We start from the raw sequence: 21,544 nt of genomic DNA, 5'->3' as shown, positions 1-21,544 counted from the left end.
ATATTTCTTTTTGTTAATCTTCAAAGATATTGCTATTTTTATTATAATAATAGTAAGAACCCCCCCCCCCCCCTAATTCAACATGATTTTTATTCATATTTCATGTCTTTGATTATAATAAGAAATTTAGGTGTCATTTAAAACAAAACAACAAGACAACATATTAAGTCTGAATATATTTCTATAAATTCTAGTAAAAATTGAGAGATTTTCTTTTCTTTTCTGATCTTATGAATGATTAAAACAAATCAATTCTAAGGGAGCAACCATTTAACTTCAAATAGGGGAGGGGGTATGTTTTTTTTTTTTTTGTCTGAATCAGATTGTTTTTTTTTTAGTTTTTCGACGTTGTCAATCAAATTATTTATCATTTTTTTTTAAATTTAACACAATATGTATATATATATATTTTTTTTTTATCAAATTGGGTATCAGAATATTTTATATCCTTTTAAAATTCAATGGTCATTTCCTATAAATGTAAAATTAACAGAATTCTAACAGAAACAGTTCATATTTATCTCCCTTTTATCATCAGTAGGATTGTATATTACGAGCTAGATAAATCGCTATTTATAACTTCATGACGACTCATTTAATAAAATACTGTCGCGTCAGTTTTTGTTACTTTAATAATAACGAATCAAATTACATAATCTGTAAATCATTTTTCACAAGACGGGATATTTATTGCATATATTATGATATAATTCGTCTAAATAACAGCCCAAAAATGTTGATCTGTAAATTTGCGGAAGCAAATTTTTGTTCTTCCCCGGCCAGGATTCGAACTTATACTACTGACATATCGTTGCACCAAATCGCCTTGCACTTTGCTCAGCGCGCAAGATAACTCGAAAATTTAGGATGGACAAAAATCAAGCTTTCGCTGACCGGGTGTAACCTTTCCTCGTAAGTTTTAATCGAAAGCTTGATTTTTGTCGAACCTAGGTGGTCGAGTGGTCTAGCGCGATAAATGATATCTTGCGTTAAACTAGGTTTTTAGTTTTTTCCCTCCCCCTCCAACCCCTCCAAATGAACATACCGACCCTCACTCTTGACTTTTCCGTCGGTTTTGTAACGCTTCAAGAATAATATCTCAAAATTTTAGAACATAATCAACGGTAGATTTCAGTTCAACGTTTGTGTTATTTTTATTTCAAGTATTGAAGCATGCACGTTCGTGTTTTCACCTGAAATATGCCAGAATCAAATTAAAATATATAAAAAAAATCTTGATGTGTATAGTTTTTCTTTACATTTTTTGAAAGTGCATATATACGCATCAACGCAAGATATTATTAGAATGAAATTCAAAACAGTGTGGCTGTGGCCATTGATTGACACATTAAATTCATCCATTGACTGGGACAATTTACGTGACCGTTTGCCTGTAACGACCACTGTTCACGACGTACCTACGATAGACATTTAAACTGTGTCTCCAAAGGTTTCTTAACGCCTTTAATTATAAAATAATTCGAAAAATTAATCAGGAATAACCTTTATGTTTTGATTTATATAATTGATATAAATCAAAACATCGTGTTATTTCTGATTAATTTTTCGAATTACTTTATTAAGGTGTTGAGAACCTTTGGTGACCCCATAGTTTAAGTGTCTTTAAAAAGTACATAGTGAGCAGTGGTCGTTACATACAAACGTTCACCTAAATTGTCCCAGTCAATGGATGAATTTAATGTGTCAAGCAATGGCCACAGCCACACTGTTTTGAATTTCATTCTATCTCTGTCAAAACGTAAAAGCTAAACTTACTTGCAGAATGTCAACCTGTCATTTAAGTAAAAACAGTAGTCTTAATATTTTATTTCAAAAACTTTTATGATGTGAGGTAATAATAATAACAAAAATTGCAAACAACTGACAGAAAAGAGACTAAAAAATATTAAAGCAGTAATTTTGTTTTCAGAATTTAAAGCTTTCGGACCATGTTTTCATAAACGACATTATCAAAACTCACAACGTCTACAGAAGGAAGCATTCGTCGCCACCTTTACGGCATGCTGCTGATTTGACTGCGCACGCTCAGTGGTGGGCGTTGCATTTAGCAGAAAATGACGAATTCCAACACAGTAAATGCATTCTTAAGAACCAGAGAATTGGCGAAAACTTGGCAGTTAAGTTTACCAATGGAGATACATTTTCTGGTATGCTTAGCCTATGATATTAAATATAATGTTTATATCATTAAACTTAAAGAGACTTACATATCCTTTAGTCCGTCAAAAGAGATTCATCTTTTGGAAATTCCACTACTATTTTATATTGAAACATCGTTTTAATCAAAATTGTACCGAGCTATTGCTTGTTCAAATTGAAGATTTTTGTAAATTGATTAGAGAAATGTCTGCAATTTCTTGTAGAAGAAAAAAAATATATTTATGATTTATATTTTAGAGAAATCACTCTTCCCTAGATTGAATTTATATTTGTTTGGCTAATATTTAGAGAATGCCGCTCTTCTCGCACTTAAAAATATCCTTTCAACATCATCTGTTAAGATAACTTAAAGGCTCATTCCGACACTATCCATCTCGACATAACGAAAAAAGAATACCGATGTTGTGCTTCTTTCTGTACCCTTTAGGCTTTATGATACCATTTCCATATTAAGTTTATTTAAGCTGTTTGTGGTAAAACATTTTAATTGAAATGTTCATTTCATTTTGCAACCAGAGAAACATTATAACTCGATACACAGATCACTTTACAACTGGGTGAATTTATTTTCCAAATGCACTTGAGGTAACTTTTGGGATAGTATTTCCTAAGTAAGATTTGGTGGTTGTTGTTTACTTATCGTCCTTTGACAAATATTTAATGACTATCGATGGTGTGATCAAACTTAGAAAAAAACTTTGGCACAGTGTGCTCAGAAATGGGTTGATCGGGTTGAAATGCAAGGACGTTACGCGCGATGTTCGTACATACAAGTGTAACACGACGTCGCGACTTTTTCAGTAAACAAGCTTATCTTTTAAAAAAGTTAAACTTTTCAAGTTACGTTTATGTTATTGACAAATGATTAATGCGTGTTTGTTTATTTGACTGCCTGTGGAAATGAATGGTATTCTGTATGTAACTTTGCGATAGGGTACCTGCGGATCCGCAAAAAGTTCTGCTAGGGTTTTTTAAAAATGTAAATGTACGTTCAGAGCATGCGATATTTAATTTGATTTCCGACATTACGTTGATAAGTATGTAATACTATACATCCCACACACATAACATGGGTTTTACTCCTACATTTGAAAACAATGTTAACCTTCGATGAAATGTTGTTCATAATGTATATTTTACGTGTTTGGCGTTCCTGTTATACTTTAGTCCAAACAAACGATTCAAAAACAACAATTCGAGATCAAAATATCTATATTTGTGTTATATGACATCGTATCGATGCACAGAGAAAAAGGATAATGTAAATTTGAACTCAAATATGTTGACTTCAACATTATAACGTTTTAATATGATAAATGTTCTACTCACTGAGACTTTTTCCAAAAAAAGGGGGACGAAAGATACCAAAGGGACAGTCAAACTCATAAATCTAAAACAAACTGACAACTCCATGGCTAAAAATGAAAAAGACAAACAGAAAAACAATAGTACACACGACACAACATAGAAAACTAAAGAATAAACAACACGAACCCCACCAAAAACTAGGGGTGATCTCAGGTGCTCCGGAAGGGTAAGCAGATCCTGCTCCAACTGTTTTCCCATGTTTTTCTTATATTGTGTTGTTTCATGATTCTGTGGGAGTTGATTGGGTCCTTAACAACAAGCCGTTTAAGTCCGATATATTCTTTATGCGACTATTTTAAGTCATTGATAGTCTGTAATTCGGTGGTTGTCGGTGGATGCTTTCTGTCACATTTGTGTTTTTCGTTTATTGTTTTAGTACCAAGACTAATATAGTTTATGATGTTGGTCTTGTTCATTGTTGAAGGCAGCCTGAGTACATTAATCTATAGTTGCTTACGTAGTTGTCTCATTGACAAACATACCTACCTCCTCGTTTTTCAATACGTTTTGACACAAAGACATCTTTTCACTTTTGTTTTGTTTACGTTTTTAGATGAACAATGCATATGTCAAAATATTACACAACAAACATACATCGACATTACTGACATGGACCAAAACATACATATTATATTATTTAAGGGGGTTCGCGGGTCTAAATCATTTACATAGGATTTCTCTATATTTTTCTATTAATGAACTTTATCTTATAGTTAATAGAAAAATAAAATAAATAAATGGGGTCACCGTTCATCTGCGCTCACAATCTGCCTTCGAAAGAAGCATACATCTTTGTAAAAGTGTTTTTTTTTCTGTTGAACTAATAGGAGAAATAAAGGTAATATCGAAATAAAAAAAAAGAAAGTTATTACAGAAATCGCTCAAATTTTACAATAATTTAGTTTAAGTGCAGCATATATCGAAATTATATTAAAAAATATAGGTCACCGATGAGTTAAAAGAGATATTTCAATTTTAAAGCCAAAAAATGGCAATTTTCCACCAAAGGGAGATAATTTGGAACTTTTTCAATGATGTTTACATTTTAAAACTCATCTGGGGCCAACACGAATTAATTGTTTTGAATGTTTTTTGTACCATATGATAAAGTAACAACTACAAAAGGTAATAAATAAAATTTGTAATGAAAAACAAATGTTTAATTTTTTTCTGAAATTTTTATACCCTCGAGCCTCTTTAACAGTAAATTCTTGAAATATATAATAAGATAAGTGAGTAGTTAAGCCACCAGTGAAGCAGAAAACCACTACTTGACTTCCGTATAAGTCGGAAAATGACACATAACATTATGATTTGTTAGTTTTAATGTTGATATCCAATTTGACGAAAGCTGTACTAGTGTGGTTTTATAAATACTTTTTAGTTTAGTTGTTCTTTGAAATATAATACACACATAAATATATACCCGTTTAAGGAAAAGAAGTCACTGATGATTGGTATAGCGAAATCAACATGCATAGATATGGAAGAGAAACTGACAATTCAAGGACAGGTATGTAATTTAATTAATAAATGGTGTCTCAACTATAAATTAAAATTTTAACCGGTGTATAAAGTAAATCTGTCGCAACTTCTTACGGACCCTAAATTATAAGTGATACATTTTACCAAATATATTTAAGACCTTAATCTTAATACGTAAAAAGGATTTGTTCTACATTTCAGTTTCCTGTTTCCTTTTTCTGTGACAAATATGGAAGAAATTAATGTTTTCCCCTTCACTCATTATCTTGACTTTCATTCATGTTGAGATTTATACAGGTAGAATCGTTTGCACCGCGCTGAAGTACGTCCATTATTCATAGTTCATTATTCATTATTCAATAATGAATAATGAAATAGTTCACTATTCATTATTCAATATTAAAAAATGAATAATGAATAATGAAATAGTTTCTGTTTCATTATTCAAATTGAAGCGATGAATAGTGAAATAAATATAAAAAAAATTGACTGTTGACACTAAAGCTATATTTTGATTCGCAATGACCATAAGAGGGTTTACGGAGGACCTAAATGCCACAACATGCGTAAAAATGAGAAAATATAAAAAAGAAGATGTGGTATGATTGCCAATGAAACAACTATCCACAAAAGACCAAAATGAGACAGACATTAACAACTATAGGTCACCGTACGGCCATCAACAATGAGCAAAGCCCATACCGCATAGTCAGCTATAAAAGGCCCCAATAAGACAATGTTAAACAATTCAAACAAGAAACCTAACGGCCTTATTTATGTAAAAAATGAACGAAAAACAAATATGTAGCACATAAACAACATAAACAAACTACAACCACTAAATTACAGGCTCCTGACTTGGGACAGACACATACATAAATAATGTGGCGGGGTTAAACATGTTAGCAAATTTTGAATAATGAAATGGATATTTTGAATAATGGAATGGACTGGCAGGACCCTTCAGCCTCTTATTACAGATATAAATTATACATCGATCGAAAGCTTATTAAGAGGGGAACAAAAGTTATATAGTCAATATGTTCCGCAACGCATATTAGAGGAGTAACAAATGACTTAAATATCGAAATACGCCTGAACATTGAGAAATAGCCAATTTTGAATAAAGAAATGGATATTTTGAATAATGGAATAGACTGACAGGACCCTTCAGCCCCTAATTTCAGATATATATTTTACCTCGATTGAAAGCTTATTAAGAGAGGAACAAAAGGTATACAGTCAATATGTTCCGCAACGGATATTACAGGAGTAACGAAGGACTTAAATATCGAATTACGCGTGAACATTGAGAAACAGCCAATTTTGAATAATGAAATGGATATTTTGAATAATGGAATGGACTGGTAGGACCCTTCAGCCCCTAACTACAGATATATATTATACATCAATCGAAAGCTTATTGAGAGAGGGACAAAAGGTATATAGTCAGTATGTTCCGCAACGAATATTAGAAGACCTAAATGCTAAAATACGCGTGAAAATTAAGAAATATCCAATTTTGAATAATGAAATGGATATTTTGAATAATGGAATGGACTGCTGCGACCCTTTGGCCCCTAATTATAGATACACATTATACCTCATTCGAAAGCTGATTACAAGAGGAACAAAATGTATGTAGTCAATATGTTCCGCAACGAATATTAGAAGACCTAAATGCCAAAATACGCGTGAAAATTAAGAAATAGCCAATTTTGAATAATGAAATGGATATTTTGAATAATGGAATGGACTGCTGCGACCCTTTAGCCCCTAATTATAGATAAACCTTATACCTCATTCGAAAGCCGATGACAAGAGAAACAAAATGTATATTGTCAATATGTTCCGCAACGAATATTAGAAGACCTAAATGCCAAAATACGCGTGAAAATGAAGAAATAGCCAATTTTGAATAATGAAATGGATATTTTGAATAATGGAATGGACTGCGGCGACCCTTTAACCCCTAATTATAGATAAACCTTCTACCTCATTTAAAAGCTCATTACAAGAGGAACAAAATGTATATAGTCAATATGTTCCGCAACGAATATTAGAAGACCTAAATGCCAAAATACGCGTGAAAATTAAGAAATAGCCAATTTTGAATAATGAAATGGATATTTTGAATAATGGAATGGACTACAGCGACCCTTTAGCCCCTAATTATAGATAAACCTTATACCTCATTCGAAAGCTGATTACAAGAGGAACAAAATATATGTAGTCAATATGTTCCGCAACGAATATTAGAAGACCTAAATGCCAAAATACGCGTGAAAATTAAGAAATAGCCAATTTTGAATAATGAAATGGATATTTTGAATAATGGAATGGACTGCTGCGACCCTTTAGCCCCTAATTATAGATAAACCTTATACCTCATTCGAAAGCTGATTACAAGAGGAACAAAATGTATATAGTCAATATGTTCAGCAACAAATATTTTAAGACCTAAATGCCAAAATACGCGTGAAAATTAAGAAATAGCCAATTTTGAATAATGAAATGGATATTTTGAATAATGGAATGGACTGCGGCGACCCTTTAGCCTCTAATTATAGATAAACTTTGTACCTCATTCGAAAGCTTATTTCGAGAGGAACAAAATGTTTATAGTCAACAAGTTCAGCAACCATATTAGAGAAGTAACGAACGACCTAAATATCGAAATACGCTTGAACATTAAGAAATAGCTTATTTTGAATAATGGAATGGACTACTACAGCCCTTCAGTCCCTAATAAAGGCAAATTTTATACACCAAATTAAAGCTTATTGATAGAGTAATAGACTGAGTATAAACGATATGTGCTGCAATGACCATTAGAGGGGTTACGGGGGACGTAACTGTCAAAATACGCGTGAAAAATAAGAAACAGTCAATTTTGAATAATGAAATGGATATTTTGAATAATGGAATGGATTGCTGCGACCCTTTGGCCCCTAATTATAGATACACATTATACCTCATTCGAAAGCTGATTACAAGAGGAACAAAATGTATGTAGACAATATGTTCCGCAACGAATATTAGAAGACCTAAATGCCAAAATACGCGTGAAAATTAAGAAATAGCCAATTTTGAATAATGAAATGGATATTTTGAATAATGGAATGGACTGCTGCGACCCTTTAGCCCCTAATTATAGATAAACCTTATACCTCATTCGAAAGCCGATGACAAGAGAAACAAAATGTATATTGTCAATATGTTCCGCAACGAATATTAGAAGACCTAAATGCCAAAATACGCGTGAAAATGAAGAAATAGCCAATTTTGAATAATGAAATGGATATTTTGAATAATGGAATGGACTGCGGCGACCCTTTAACCCCTAATTATAGATAAACCTTCTACCTCATTTAAAAGCTCATTACAAGAGGAACAAAATGTATATAGTCAATATGTTCCGCAACGAATATTAGAAGACCTAAATGCCAAAATACGAGTGAAAATTAAGAAATAGCCAATTTTGAATAATGAAATGGATATTTTGAATAATGGAATGGACTACAGCGACCCTTTAGCCCCTAATTATAGATAAACCTTATACCTCATTCGAAAGCTGATTACAAGAGGAACAAAATATATGTAGTCAATATGTTCCGCAACGAATATTAGAAGACCTAAATGCCAAAATACGCGTGAAAATTAAGAAATAGCCAATTTTGAATAATGAAATGGATATTTTGAATAATGGAATGGACTGCTGCGACCCTTTAGCCCCTAATTATAGATAAACCTTATACCTCATTCGAAAGCTGATTACAAGAGGAACAAAATGTATATAGTCAATATGTTCAGCAACAAATATTTTAAGACCTAAATGCCAAAATACGCGTGAAAATTAAGAAATAGCCAATTTTGAATAATGAAATGGATATTTTGAATAATGGAATGTACTGCGGCGACCCTTTAGCCTCTAATTATAGATAAACTTTGTACCTCATTCGAAAGCTTATTTCGAGAGGAACAAAATGTTTATAGTCAACAAGTTCCGCAACCATATTAGAGAAGTAACGAACGACCTAAATATCGAAATACGCTTGAACATTAAGAAATAGCTTATTTTGAATAATGGAATGGACTACTACAGCCCTTCAGTCCCTAATAAAGGCAAATTTTATACACCAAATTAAAGCTTATTGATAGAGGAATCAACTGAGTATACACGATATGTGCCACACTGACCATTAGAGGGGTTACGGAGGACCTAAATGCCAAAATACGCGTGAAAATTAAGAAATAGCCAATTTTGAATAATGAAATGGATATTTTGAATAATGGAATGGACTGCGGCGACCCTTTAGCCTCTAATTATAGATAAACTTTGTACCTCATTCGAAAGCTTATTTCGAGAGGAACAAAATGTTTATAGTCAACAAGTTCAGCAACCATATTAGAGAAGTAACGAACGACCTAAATATCGAAATACGCTTGAACATTAAGAAATAGCTTATTTTGAATAATGGAATGGACTACTACAGCCCTTCAGTCCCTAATAAAGGCAAATTTTATACACCAAATTAAAGCTTATTGATAGAGTAATAGACTGAGTATAAACGATATGTGCTGCAATGACCATTAGAGGGGTTACGGGGGACGTAACTGTCAAAATACGCGTGAAAAATAAGAAACAGTCAATTTTGAATAATGAAATGGATATTTTGAATAATGGAATGGATTGCTGCGACCCTTTGGCCCCTAATTATAGATACACATTATACCTCATTCGAAAGCTGATTACAAGAGGAACAAAATGTATGTAGACAATATGTTCCGCAACGAATATTAGAAGACCTAAATGCCAAAATACGCGTGAAAATTAAGAAATAGCCAATTTTGAATAATGAAATGGATATTTTGAATAATGGAATGGACTGCTGCGACCCTTTAGCCCCTAATTATAGATAAACCTTATACCTCATTCGAAAGCCGATGACAAGAGAAACAAAATGTATATTGTCAATATGTTCCGCAACGAATATTAGAAGACCTAAATGCCAAAATACGCGTGAAAATGAAGAAATAGCCAATTTTGAATAATGAAATGGATATTTTGAATAATGGAATGGACTGCGGCGACCCTTTAACCCCTAATTATAGATAAACCTTCTACCTCATTTAAAAGCTCATTACAAGAGGAACAAAATGTATATAGTCAATATGTTCCGCAACGAATATTAGAAGACCTAAATGCCAAAATACGAGTGAAAATTAAGAAATAGCCAATTTTGAATAATGAAATGGATATTTTGAATAATGGAATGGACTACAGCGACCCTTTAGCCCCTAATTATAGATAAACCTTATACCTCATTCGAAAGCTGATTACAAGAGGAACAAAATATATGTAGTCAATATGTTCCGCAACGAATATTAGAAGACCTAAATGCCAAAATACGCGTGAAAATTAAGAAATAGCCAATTTTGAATAATGAAATGGATATTTTGAATAATGGAATGGACTGCTGCGACCCTTTAGCCCCTAATTATAGATAAACCTTATACCTCATTCGAAAGCTGATTACAAGAGGAACAAAATGTATATAGTCAATATGTTCAGCAACAAATATTTTAAGACCTAAATGCCAAAATACGCGTGAAAATTAAGAAATAGCCAATTTTGAATAATGAAATGGATATTTTGAATAATGGAATGTACTGCGGCGACCCTTTAGCCTCTAATTATAGATAAACTTTGTACCTCATTCGAAAGCTTATTTCGAGAGGAACAAAATGTTTATAGTCAACAAGTTCCGCAACCATATTAGAGAAGTAACGAACGACCTAAATATCGAAATACGCTTGAACATTAAGAAATAGCTTATTTTGAATAATGGAATGGACTACTACAGCCCTTCAGTCCCTAATAAAGGCAAATTTTATACACCAAATTAAAGCTTATTGATAGAGGAATCAACTGAGTATACACGATATGTGCCACACTGACCATTAGAGGGGTTACGGAGGACCTAAATGCCAAAATACGCGTGAAAATTAAGAAATAGCCAATTTTGAATAATGAAATGGATATTTTGAATAATGGAATGGACTGCGGCGACCCTTTAGCCTCTAATTATAGATAAACTTTGTACCTCATTCGAAAGCTTATTTCGAGAGGAACTAAATGTATATAGTCAATATGTTCCGCAAACGAATATTAGAAGACCTAAATGCCAAAATACGCGTGAAAATTAAGTAATAGCCAATTTTGAATAATGAAATGGATATTTTGAATAATGGAATGGACTGCGGCGACCCTTTAGCCTCTAATTATAGATAAACTTTGTACCTCATTCAAAAGCTTATTTCGAGAGCAACAAAATGTTTATAGTCAACAAGTTCCGCAACCATATTAGAGAAGTAACGAACGACCTAAATATCGAAATACGCTTGAACATTAAGAAATAGCTTATTTTGAATAATGGAATGGACTACTACAGCCCTTCAGTCCCTAATAAAGGCAAATTTTATATTCCAAATTTAAGCTTATTGATAGAGGAATAAACTGAGTATAAACAATATGTGCCGCAATGACCATTAGAGGGGTTACGGAGGACCTAAATGCCAAAATACGCATGAAAATTAAGAAATAGCCAATTTTGAATAATGGAATGGACTGCTGCGACCCTTTAGCCCCTTATTATAGATAAACCTTATACCTCATTCTAAAGCTTATTACGAGAGGAAAAGCTGTGTATAGTCAACAAGTTCCGCAACGCATATTAGAGAAGTAACGAACGACCTAAATATCGAAATACGCTTGAACAATAAGAAATAGCTTATGTTGAATAATAGAATGGACTACTGCAACCCTACAGTCCCTAATAAAGGCAAAATTTATACACCAAATAAAAGCTTATTGATAGAGTAATAGACTGAGTATAAACGATATGTGCTGCAATGACCATTAGAGGGGTTACGGGGGACGTAACTGTCAAAATACGCGTGAAAAATAAGAAACAGTCAATTTTGAATAATGAAATGGATATTTTGAATAATGGAATGGACTGCCAGGACCCTTCAGCCCTTAATTACAGACCTACCTTTTACCTCTTTCGAAGCTTATAAAAAGAGGAACAAATGGTATATAGTCAATTTATTCCGCGCAGTAACAAGGGACTAAAAATCGAAATACGCGTGAACATTTTGAGGGTAATTTCTGCTGGGACCGCACCTAAAAATCCGAAAATCTTGCACGCTCGTTGACGAGGTTAAAAGGGCAAAACGTTGTTGGTTGGGTTTGAAGGGGGAAAGTCGGGGTTGGGATCGTGGGGAAATTAATTTTGTGGAAAAAAGAAAATACACCAAAACAAATCAACAGATAGAATAAACACAATGGATTGTAAGATTACAAATATGTCTGATCAGAGAGTTAATGGCGCAAGAGGTAGAAATTTTGGAAAATACTGATGAGGAAACCCTCAAATGGCGAGAAGTAGGTCAGGACTCACCCTGGACTGTCAAAGACATTTAAATTAAAAAAAAACATTAAAAAAAACAGGCGCACAGGGTATGATTACCACGACTTTTATATTTTTGATAAAAATGGTATGATTGGAAGTGTGAGAATATGTTGTTTAGGCCTGAAATTCGGGTTTAAACCATTGAATTAGGGATGGTGGGAAAAACCTAAAAGGAACATTTTGACAGATCCTCGCTGAAACTGGACATGGGTTGCTGCATCTGATCTTTATGGTCGTAGTAGTTTTTGAGGCAAACTCATCATCGATCTGTTCATCATCAGCTAAAGCAGAGCTGACACATTGTACAACCAAGGACTTTTTGGACTGGGCCAATCGCAAAGTATGGTGGTGTTTCTTTTTCTTTTTGGTTACATGCCTAGAAATTAGTGTGAGATCCATTACGGTGGTAGCATTCAAGCAAGATAGAAATCCCAAAGGAAACGTGGCTATAACACCTGTGCCGGTCAAAGCTGAACCCAGGGTACTGCTGTTTAACACCAAACTACCCACAGAACAAGCACCCAGTGTTACAGATACAGCTTTGTCCAGACGTACATAGGCGTTAAAGGTAGTTTGATACCTTCAATTTCTGTATCGAGTTGATTCTACACACATTCGACTATAGTCGCCGGTACCCAGAATCTAAATCGTTCATTTATTTTATAGGAGCATACCGAGGAGGGGAATGTTTTTGAAGAGGCTGTTAGCATCCAAATATAAGATCAGACCAGCTCCGTCGTGGAATTGCTGACCACGCTTCAAGTAGAGTCCATACCCATAGGTAATCCGGGCGTTTGAGATTTGAGATAGAGACCGTTGACACTGGGATTCACTGCGCAAACGCATCCACCACGCTCCAGGTACAATCCAGACCTTAAGACCTTGTTGACGGCTTCACCACCTAAACCGCTCAAGGCTCCAACACCCAAGGCTGGTAGAATGGTCTTTTGCTATCATGGGGAGTGCCCTTATTGCCAGCCCTGCCAACATGGGTAGATATCCACCTACTTGTTTCTTTTACCTTCATTTGGGTGGTACCCAGCTTCCGATTCATTCCACCAGTACCTTTTTGGGAGAGGCTTGGTAATCTTTTGAACCTTCAGAGAGGTGAGCCAGCTTTGCATGTGACAAACGAATGAAGACTTGGCAGCCCGTTGTAGTTTATTATGTTGACCTTTTGTCAAGTTCAAACCATGTTCGTGATAAGTCATTTATTCATACCTCTCGATCGATTTGCCTACCGTCTTAGTCGTTGAGGTATGTTTGCATGCGATTGCTGGTTCGCAAGATCACTGGAAAGTAAACTAGGTTCTTGGGGGTTTGAATGATTTTCATACCAAGACCGTCTGCGGGAAAAAAAGCTGTAGATGGAAGACTGCTGTAATACCATTTACATAACTTCCATGGTTGATATAGTACGGCGGCTTTGTAAAAAATTGGGCACATCCTGCTACAAGCATGAAATTTGGCACAGACCTTCCTAAACTATTTCTCTTTTATTTCAGATAGTGAGGCATTTGAAAAAAATGTCTCACTTCCGGTAAAATCCAAAATGGCGGACATCATACTTTAATTAGCCCAATACCGAAGGCTAGTATGTGAAAAGACGTTATGAACATGCTACTATCATGAAATTTGATACAAACCTTTGTTATGTACTTCTTTGGATATATGATATATATTAGACGTCTTCAAAAAACCTACTTCCCGTAAAATCCAACATGGTGGACATTGTACTAAAATAAGCTTACTTTTAGGAAGGTACTTGAAATGTATTTTAAACTATTGCTACTATCAATATATTGTGCAGGAACCTTTCTTTTCTGCTTGTCATGGATACAATGTATAAGACATATTTCTTTAAAACCCTACTTCCGGATATATCCAATATGGCGGACATAGAAATATTGATAGTATTTCATTTTAATATTTAACTTTTTTCCAAATGTAAAGAAATTTTTTTTTTAGCTGGTCACTAAATTTTTGGCTTTAAGTCATCCTCAAAACCACTAATTTTATTCAGCTTTAATATATGTTTAAATACAAAGTTAACACTTCCGGGGAAAAAACCAATATGGCGTAAATTACAAAGATGAGTACTCAATCCATATCTTCGATGAAGAGTTTTGGATAGATTGATTAAAACAGAATAAAATCACTAAAGTTCTTAAACATCTTAAAAATGACTATTTTATGGTCGCAAATACATGTTTATTCACAATCGGAGAGCTTATTTTCCAAATTTACAAAGATCGTGGTATTTTTTTCTTACATCTATAATGTACAAGCTCCTGATCAGATAAAGAGGCCTCACAAAGAGTTGTCCAAAAGGGTTCCCATGGATCATGTTTTTCCCTTCGCCATTCATAAGCGTCTCGACTAGCATAGAAACAAATACAAAGTTTGTTACTCATTCGCACCCGCCATGGTATAATGCACGTTTTATACTTGGTGAAAAAGACTAGACCAAGTCGTGGGAATAGCCTCCATAAGTATTTCCTATTCCAAAAACACATGTTTTCTTGCTTCGTTAACCCCATCTAATAAGTTTGTTCGATCTTACAACAAAACCACGGATCTTTCTATCAACGACATTGTTAAATCCATATCTGGAGACATTGGGTATAAATTATCATTTTAAATGAGAGAGTCACATCTTCAAAAATCATCCATGTCCCAAACGCAGTTCCTTCTCCAGCAAACTGTAATCTCTCAATGCCTAGTGTATTTGAAAGGTCATGGATAGATATTTATCTGAAGCTTTTCTCACTTCCAAATTCAAGCTAAAGTTCGTCTGCCCCTATTTCACTGAATAGCGAAACAGCAATGACAGCAACATCAGTATCGACTGTTCGAGCCATGACTCAGTTAAAGTCTGTGTTTCACTGCATCAGACACATGCATCTTGATTCAAGTGTCAGCCTCTTCGTGTGAACATGGTGCTAAGCTTGAAACATCATCATGTGGTGGATAACACAAAACATCCTGAGTAAGTGTTGCTACAACTACCTTTTCCTCAAAATCGTTTGAGCAATCTGTTGCGAATGAAAACTTAAAAGTTCTTTCTTATTGTCGTCATCTTTCAGAACACTTTGCCAATTTTCAGGATTTTGTTTGGACTCTGGGTTCGTCTGTGTATTCCCCTTCCCCTAAATGTAGCTCTTGCTTCTTATAAAAAATGCTCCTGATATTATATCTTATCTACCTCGTGATGTATTTCAAGTTTATCACCATGTTCACATTAAGAGGCTGCGATTGAATCATGTTGCATGTGTCTGATGTGATGAAACACGAACTTGCACGAGTCATGATTCGAATAATCGTTTCTGATGATGCTGTCATTACTGTTTCGCTATTCCGTGACAGGGGTAGACGAACTATGGGTTGTGGTTTGGAGGGCAAAAAGCTTTTGATAAATATATATCAATGACCTTTCAAATGCACCTGGCAATGAGTGATTACAAACACTTATTGTGATCCATGTCTATACCGGTTGTGATATAGTTTTCTGATTGCTTGAAAAGGAAAAAAAATGTGGGCGACATTGATGGCAATTTGAAGATGTGAATTTAACATAAAGAATGATGATTGATCAGCATAAATCACCGAGGTTTAACTGTAAGATCACACAAACATATCAGATGAGGTCAACATGGTTAACGATTCAAGAAACTAACTATTTGCGCAAAAGGGAAGACTAATTGAGGGTATTCCCTCAACTTGGTCTAGACTTTTCCAGCATGTAAAACGTGCAATATACTAAGACAGGTGTTTAGGGGGACGAGCTTGGAATTGGCTCTTATGCTACCCAGTTCAGGCGCTAATGGATGGCGAAGGGACAAAAAGGATCACTTATTAATAACTCTTTCTAAGGCCTCATCATTTTGGCAGAAGCTTGTACATTGTGGATGTACTGGGGAATGCGGTTCAATGCAAAAGATTATACACCCTAAGCATCAGAAACAAAAGCCATACAATCTACAGTTTAAGTGGACACATACTTCAACAAGTCAAGCATGACCCGTACCTAGGCCTAAATATTTCGGAAGACCTCAAATGGACCACTCACATAATAAACGTGGCAAAGAAAGGGGAAATTCAATTCAACATTAGGCTTTCAAAGAAGAAACTTGTAATACTGCCAACAAGATTGCAAAAAAAAAAAACAGCTAACATTTCGCTCGTCAGATCAACGATGGAATATGGAGCCATAATATGGGACCCATACACGGTAACAAATATAAATAAGCTAGAAAGGATACAACGTAAAGCGGCAAGATTCATCACCATCTATTACAAGTCAAGAGAGGACGGTTGTGTCTTCAATATGATTGCCAAACTGGAACTACAAGACCTCTTTACAATTGCAAGACGAACAAGCTAGAAGTTGATGTTTATGTACAAAGTGGTTCAGGGGCTGATTCCCGTTATTGAACCAGACGAATTTCTAAAAAAAAAAGCACATCCTAAGAGAAACATAACTGTCAAGAAGTTCGAAGAATACCACGCAACAAATATTGTGGAAAACAAGTTAGAATCACTCTAAGTGTTTTGACATTCCACTTAACAAAACACCACAATACTCAAACTCACTCTTTGAAAAGACAGTGATCGCGTCGAATCAGCTACACAACACTGTAGACTAAGTGCGCGCATCAAGCGTAGAGAGCATCAAATCTGCTCCTAATGCTCGTCAATATATCTGCGCGCTCTCTCAAACCGTTATATTAAATCCAGAATTGGTATCGACAATGTATTCATTTTTTATGGAAATATTCTTTATAAAGCACAAAGGTGTCAGTATTCACCTCAGAAACTAACAAAACCCTTGAATAGACTTATTAAGAAGGGATATAGTTACGATACTGTTGTCAGGTCATTAAAGATTGCATATTTGGCGTTAATATTGATTCACTTGTATGGTCTTTGCATCGGAACTAAGCACATTTATCAAAAAACAGTTGTTGGCATGACACGGGTTATGTTCTTCTCATATATGTAATGATGGTATGATACTAAACCCCTAACGGGAAGGATTGTGCCTGATGTTCATATTATGAAATCATAATCTTTCAGTCAGTTTAATTGAAGATTGGAGCTGGCATGTCAGTTAACTGCTAGTAGTCTGTTGTTATTTCTGTATTATTGTCATTTTGTTCATTTTCTTTGGTTACATCGTCTGATATCAGACTCGAATTTCTCTTGAGCTGAATTTAAATGTGCGTATTGTTATGCGTTTACTTTTCTACATTGGCTCGAGGTATAGGTGTTAGGCTTGTATTATTTTAATTTTAGTTTCTTGTGTACAATTTGGAAATTAGTATGGCGTTCATTATCACTGAACTAGAGTATGTATTTGTTTAGGGGCCAGCTGAAAGACGCCTCCGGGTACAGGAATTTCTCACTACATTGGGGACTTGTTGGTGACCTTCTGCTGTTGTTTTTTCGGTCGGGTTGTTGTCTCTTTGACACATTCCCCATTTCAATTCTCAATTTTATATACAGATACAAATACAGAGGATGTCGCGGTCGTTGTTAATGTGGAAAATCGGGTCTCCTCTGCACTGCTTTGTTTTCATGTGGTGGTGACAATGAATGAATATGTTTTTTTAGCCAAATAGTAGTAATTTGATTTTTTTTTAGTGTTTTAGTAATTTTATTTTGTTTTAATCAATCTATCTAAAACTCTAATTCAAAGATGTGGATTGATGACTCATTTCCTAAATCTACGCCATATGTTTTTTTTTACCGGAAGTGTTATTTAAAAATTTAGATCAGAATAATTTAGTGGTTTTGAGGACAACTAGAAAACAAAGTTTAATGACAAGCAACAAAACCCACAACAAAAGCATTTTCTTTTTATTTTGAAAAAAGTTGAATATTAAAATAGAAAATAAATATTTCTATGTCCGCCATTTTAGATATTACCGGAAGTAAGGTTTTTAAAGAGATATGTCTTATACATTGTATCCACGAGAAGCACAAAAGAAAGGTTTGCTGCACAATGTAATGATAGTAGCAATACATTAAAACACATTTCATTTACCCTCCCTAAAAATAAGCTTATTCTAGTAGTATGTGCGCCATGTTGGACTATACCGGAAGTAGGGTTTTTGAAGACAATTAATCTCTATCATATAGCCAAAGGTAGTAGATAACAAAGGTTGGTACTTAATATTATGTTAGTAGCATGATAATAACACCTTTTCACATATTAGCCTTCGATATAGAGCTGATTTAAGTATGATAACCGCCGTTTTGGATTTTACCGGAAGTGAGACATTTTTTGCAGATGTCTCCGTTTCTGAAATGAAACAGTAATAGTTGAGGAAGGTCTATGCCAAATGTCATGCTTGTAGCAGGATGTGTACAAATCGTCTGAAATATACGTGTAGCCGCCGCACTATTATCACTATTCCCAAGAATGCTGTTGATTCTGATGATATTTACAATGTGCTCCCCTTCTTGTATAGCCGTTTGTGATCAAACCGAACGTGTAGATCTTCATTTTGTGTTTGTTGAGCCGTAGCTGCCGCTGGATTTCATTGTTGATGTCTTTAATGTCATAGTAACATGTGCTCAGTGCGATGGAAAACCAGTTGGTACCATCGCCGGGAGAGTAGCAGAAGGAATTGTTACCTGTATGCATATGAATGTTAGGGATGGAGTTATTGGTTTCCAGGTTCACCAATGCCATCTCGTAGGTCTTGGATTCCTTGAGTTGCAGTGGGGTTGAACCGGGTAAGGATTTGGCTATCGTTTCTAGAAACGATGAAAGAAAACCCATGCTTGGGGTTGGTGTTTTTATCAATTTGCTTGAACCATGTGTTATCGATTTATTTATGGTACACCATTGTCACATACATGTATATTTGCTTCCACTCTTCGATACCGTCATACTTCTAAGTTGTTTAATTACCTTCACCACGATTGCATATACTTCGGCAGGGCGGCTGGTAAAGAGGAGTTATTTGAAGGTGAATTTTATCCATTTTTTTTTTAACTTTTGTACACGACATTCATCTTCTGACCATCGGATTCAAACTGCAGGATTCTGTCGGAAATCACAAGTGCAAATACCTCAGTGTTTGCAGGTACTTTGCGCTCGAACTCGATCAGGATCTGAATGTCAACGCTCGACTCTTTCAACCGCTCGTACTGGTGACTCACATCAATGACAAGAAGTGGGTACAGTTCGACGAAATCGGAGAGGTTAATGTTGAAGTAGTTTTTTAAGAACTCTGCGACTTTCTTGTACACTCTGGCGATCTTTGTTTGTGTGAAACTCGCATTGAAGTCTACCGCCGGGTAGCGTTCTGCGATGAGAGTGACGTAGATAGTTCGCAACTGGCAGTGGTCGAACACGATTGCATTTTGAGTCTGATCGTACTACGATGATGTATCTCGGTTTCTCCCGACCGCTCTTGGCAGATAAACGCCATGGAACTGTAAGTTTGGGGTAACACTTGTAGAATCACACTGTCGTATTCGGAAACCACAATCGATTTTACTCTTGCTCTGGATGGTCTTGTACAACCGCAGTTTTTTTTCATCGGAAGGAAGGAAGGACGTGAGGAACAAACCAAGAGATCTTACTCATGTTGATTTTCGCCACGTCCACAGGTTGATTTTCGCCACGTCGTTGACGGCAGTAGCAGGATGGCATTGTCGTCCGAGTCGCGTACGAGTGACAATTCGTGCTTCGGTAGATGGTTCTTTGTACCAAAGCTAGTTGAATCCTTGGAATTTGGAGAAATTGTTGGGATAAATCAACATTCCCAGCATGATGATGGCAACGACTGGGATCTTCGATCTGCTAGCTTGAGAGCTTGCATTAATTGTAACTGATGGTCTTGAAGAGATACATGATCCCATTAAGAATGAGAGACACTAGATCTGCATAAGCAGATGCACTACCGTCGTTATTGTACAGTCACCCCTCTACCAAGAGATAATTTTCAGCGGGATGGAGGAACAAGTCTTGGGTTTCGATGTTGATTCGGATCTCACCTGGATTATTCAGGTTTGCACCAGCTTGAGGTTCGTATTCGTGACCCTGATATTCTCGGAGACTTTCGTCGAAGGCCAACCCTTCGGTGGTTATAAGGATGTTGGACATTATGTATTTATTTAAAGCGCTGCACGAAGTCGTGGATGGTACCAATGCCAGAACCGGAGATCAGGTTGTTCAACTTGGTTTGATGCGGTTTGCTGCGTTGAACACTGGACTGTTGAGTGGACATTCTGCGGTTACGGGGGCGGGTAACTTTATCAACCACATAGTCGACGGCTTTGGGGTCCCTTTTGCTACACCTTTCAAGGCTGCATTGGTGTTTGCACTCACGGCCTTACTTCCTGTGGTTTTGGTGGCAGATGAAGTAAACATGTGTCCAGCCAAACTGGCGATTGTTTCAAACAGTCCTCTACCACCGTATGCGTACTTTCAGGCGTAACCTTTCTTGATTTGCAACATTTACTTATAGGATGCTATGATGAAGCGCCATATATTCTTCGATGCTGATATGTACTCTTTTTCATAGCATGGAAAATCGATACAATTTCGTTGCGCACACCATTATTTCCTGCTCGGTAAGCTGCAGCACACAGTTCCAAGCGATCGAGAAGCTGCTTGAAGTTGAAAAAAAGCACAGTTTGCAGCTCAATGCTAAACTTATACTTCTGGTAGATGTGGGACACGATTCCCTTCCACTTGTAATTCTTATTCGTCTTCGGGGTTCTTGAAAGGATGGAATTGCCTTTATACATAGTACCGGAACTTTTAAGGATCTCTGCATAGTCATCAGGGTAGTCGAGCTCGAACGATTATGGTTTCTTTTTCACCATGACTTCCCAGAAGCCAAGGGTTCCTTTGTACATGTACTTCACTCTATCCATAAAAACATTATCACCGGCAAAAGTATCTAGTGAGCTTCCGATGAAAATACCAACGTTTTCAGATTGCAATCCAAAGGCGTGGTCGGCGGAAAAAGTCATACTGAGCTGCAAATGCTGCTGTGCTCGAGCTCCGAGGA

General features: G+C 35.6%; 1 protein-coding gene across 1 annotated transcript in view; it reads left to right on the top strand.

The window, feature by feature from the left end:
• The window catches only part of LOC143063528 (uncharacterized), a 62,359-nt gene that overhangs the window by 1,206 nt on the left and 39,609 nt on the right, over nucleotides 1–21,544 (top strand). The window contains exons 2-3 of the mRNA XM_076235728.1: nucleotides 1,931–2,168; nucleotides 4,985–5,062. Coding sequence (XP_076091843.1) covers nucleotides 1,931–2,168; nucleotides 4,985–5,062 — 316 coding nt within the window. The remainder of the gene's footprint in view (nucleotides 1–1,930; nucleotides 2,169–4,984; nucleotides 5,063–21,544) is intronic.

This window comes from Mytilus galloprovincialis, chromosome 2, assembly GCF_965363235.1.
Source record: "Mytilus galloprovincialis chromosome 2, xbMytGall1.hap1.1, whole genome shotgun sequence".
Lineage (NCBI taxonomy): Eukaryota > Metazoa > Mollusca > Bivalvia > Mytilida > Mytilidae > Mytilus > Mytilus galloprovincialis.
This window is presented reverse-complemented; position numbering and strand designations above follow the sequence as displayed.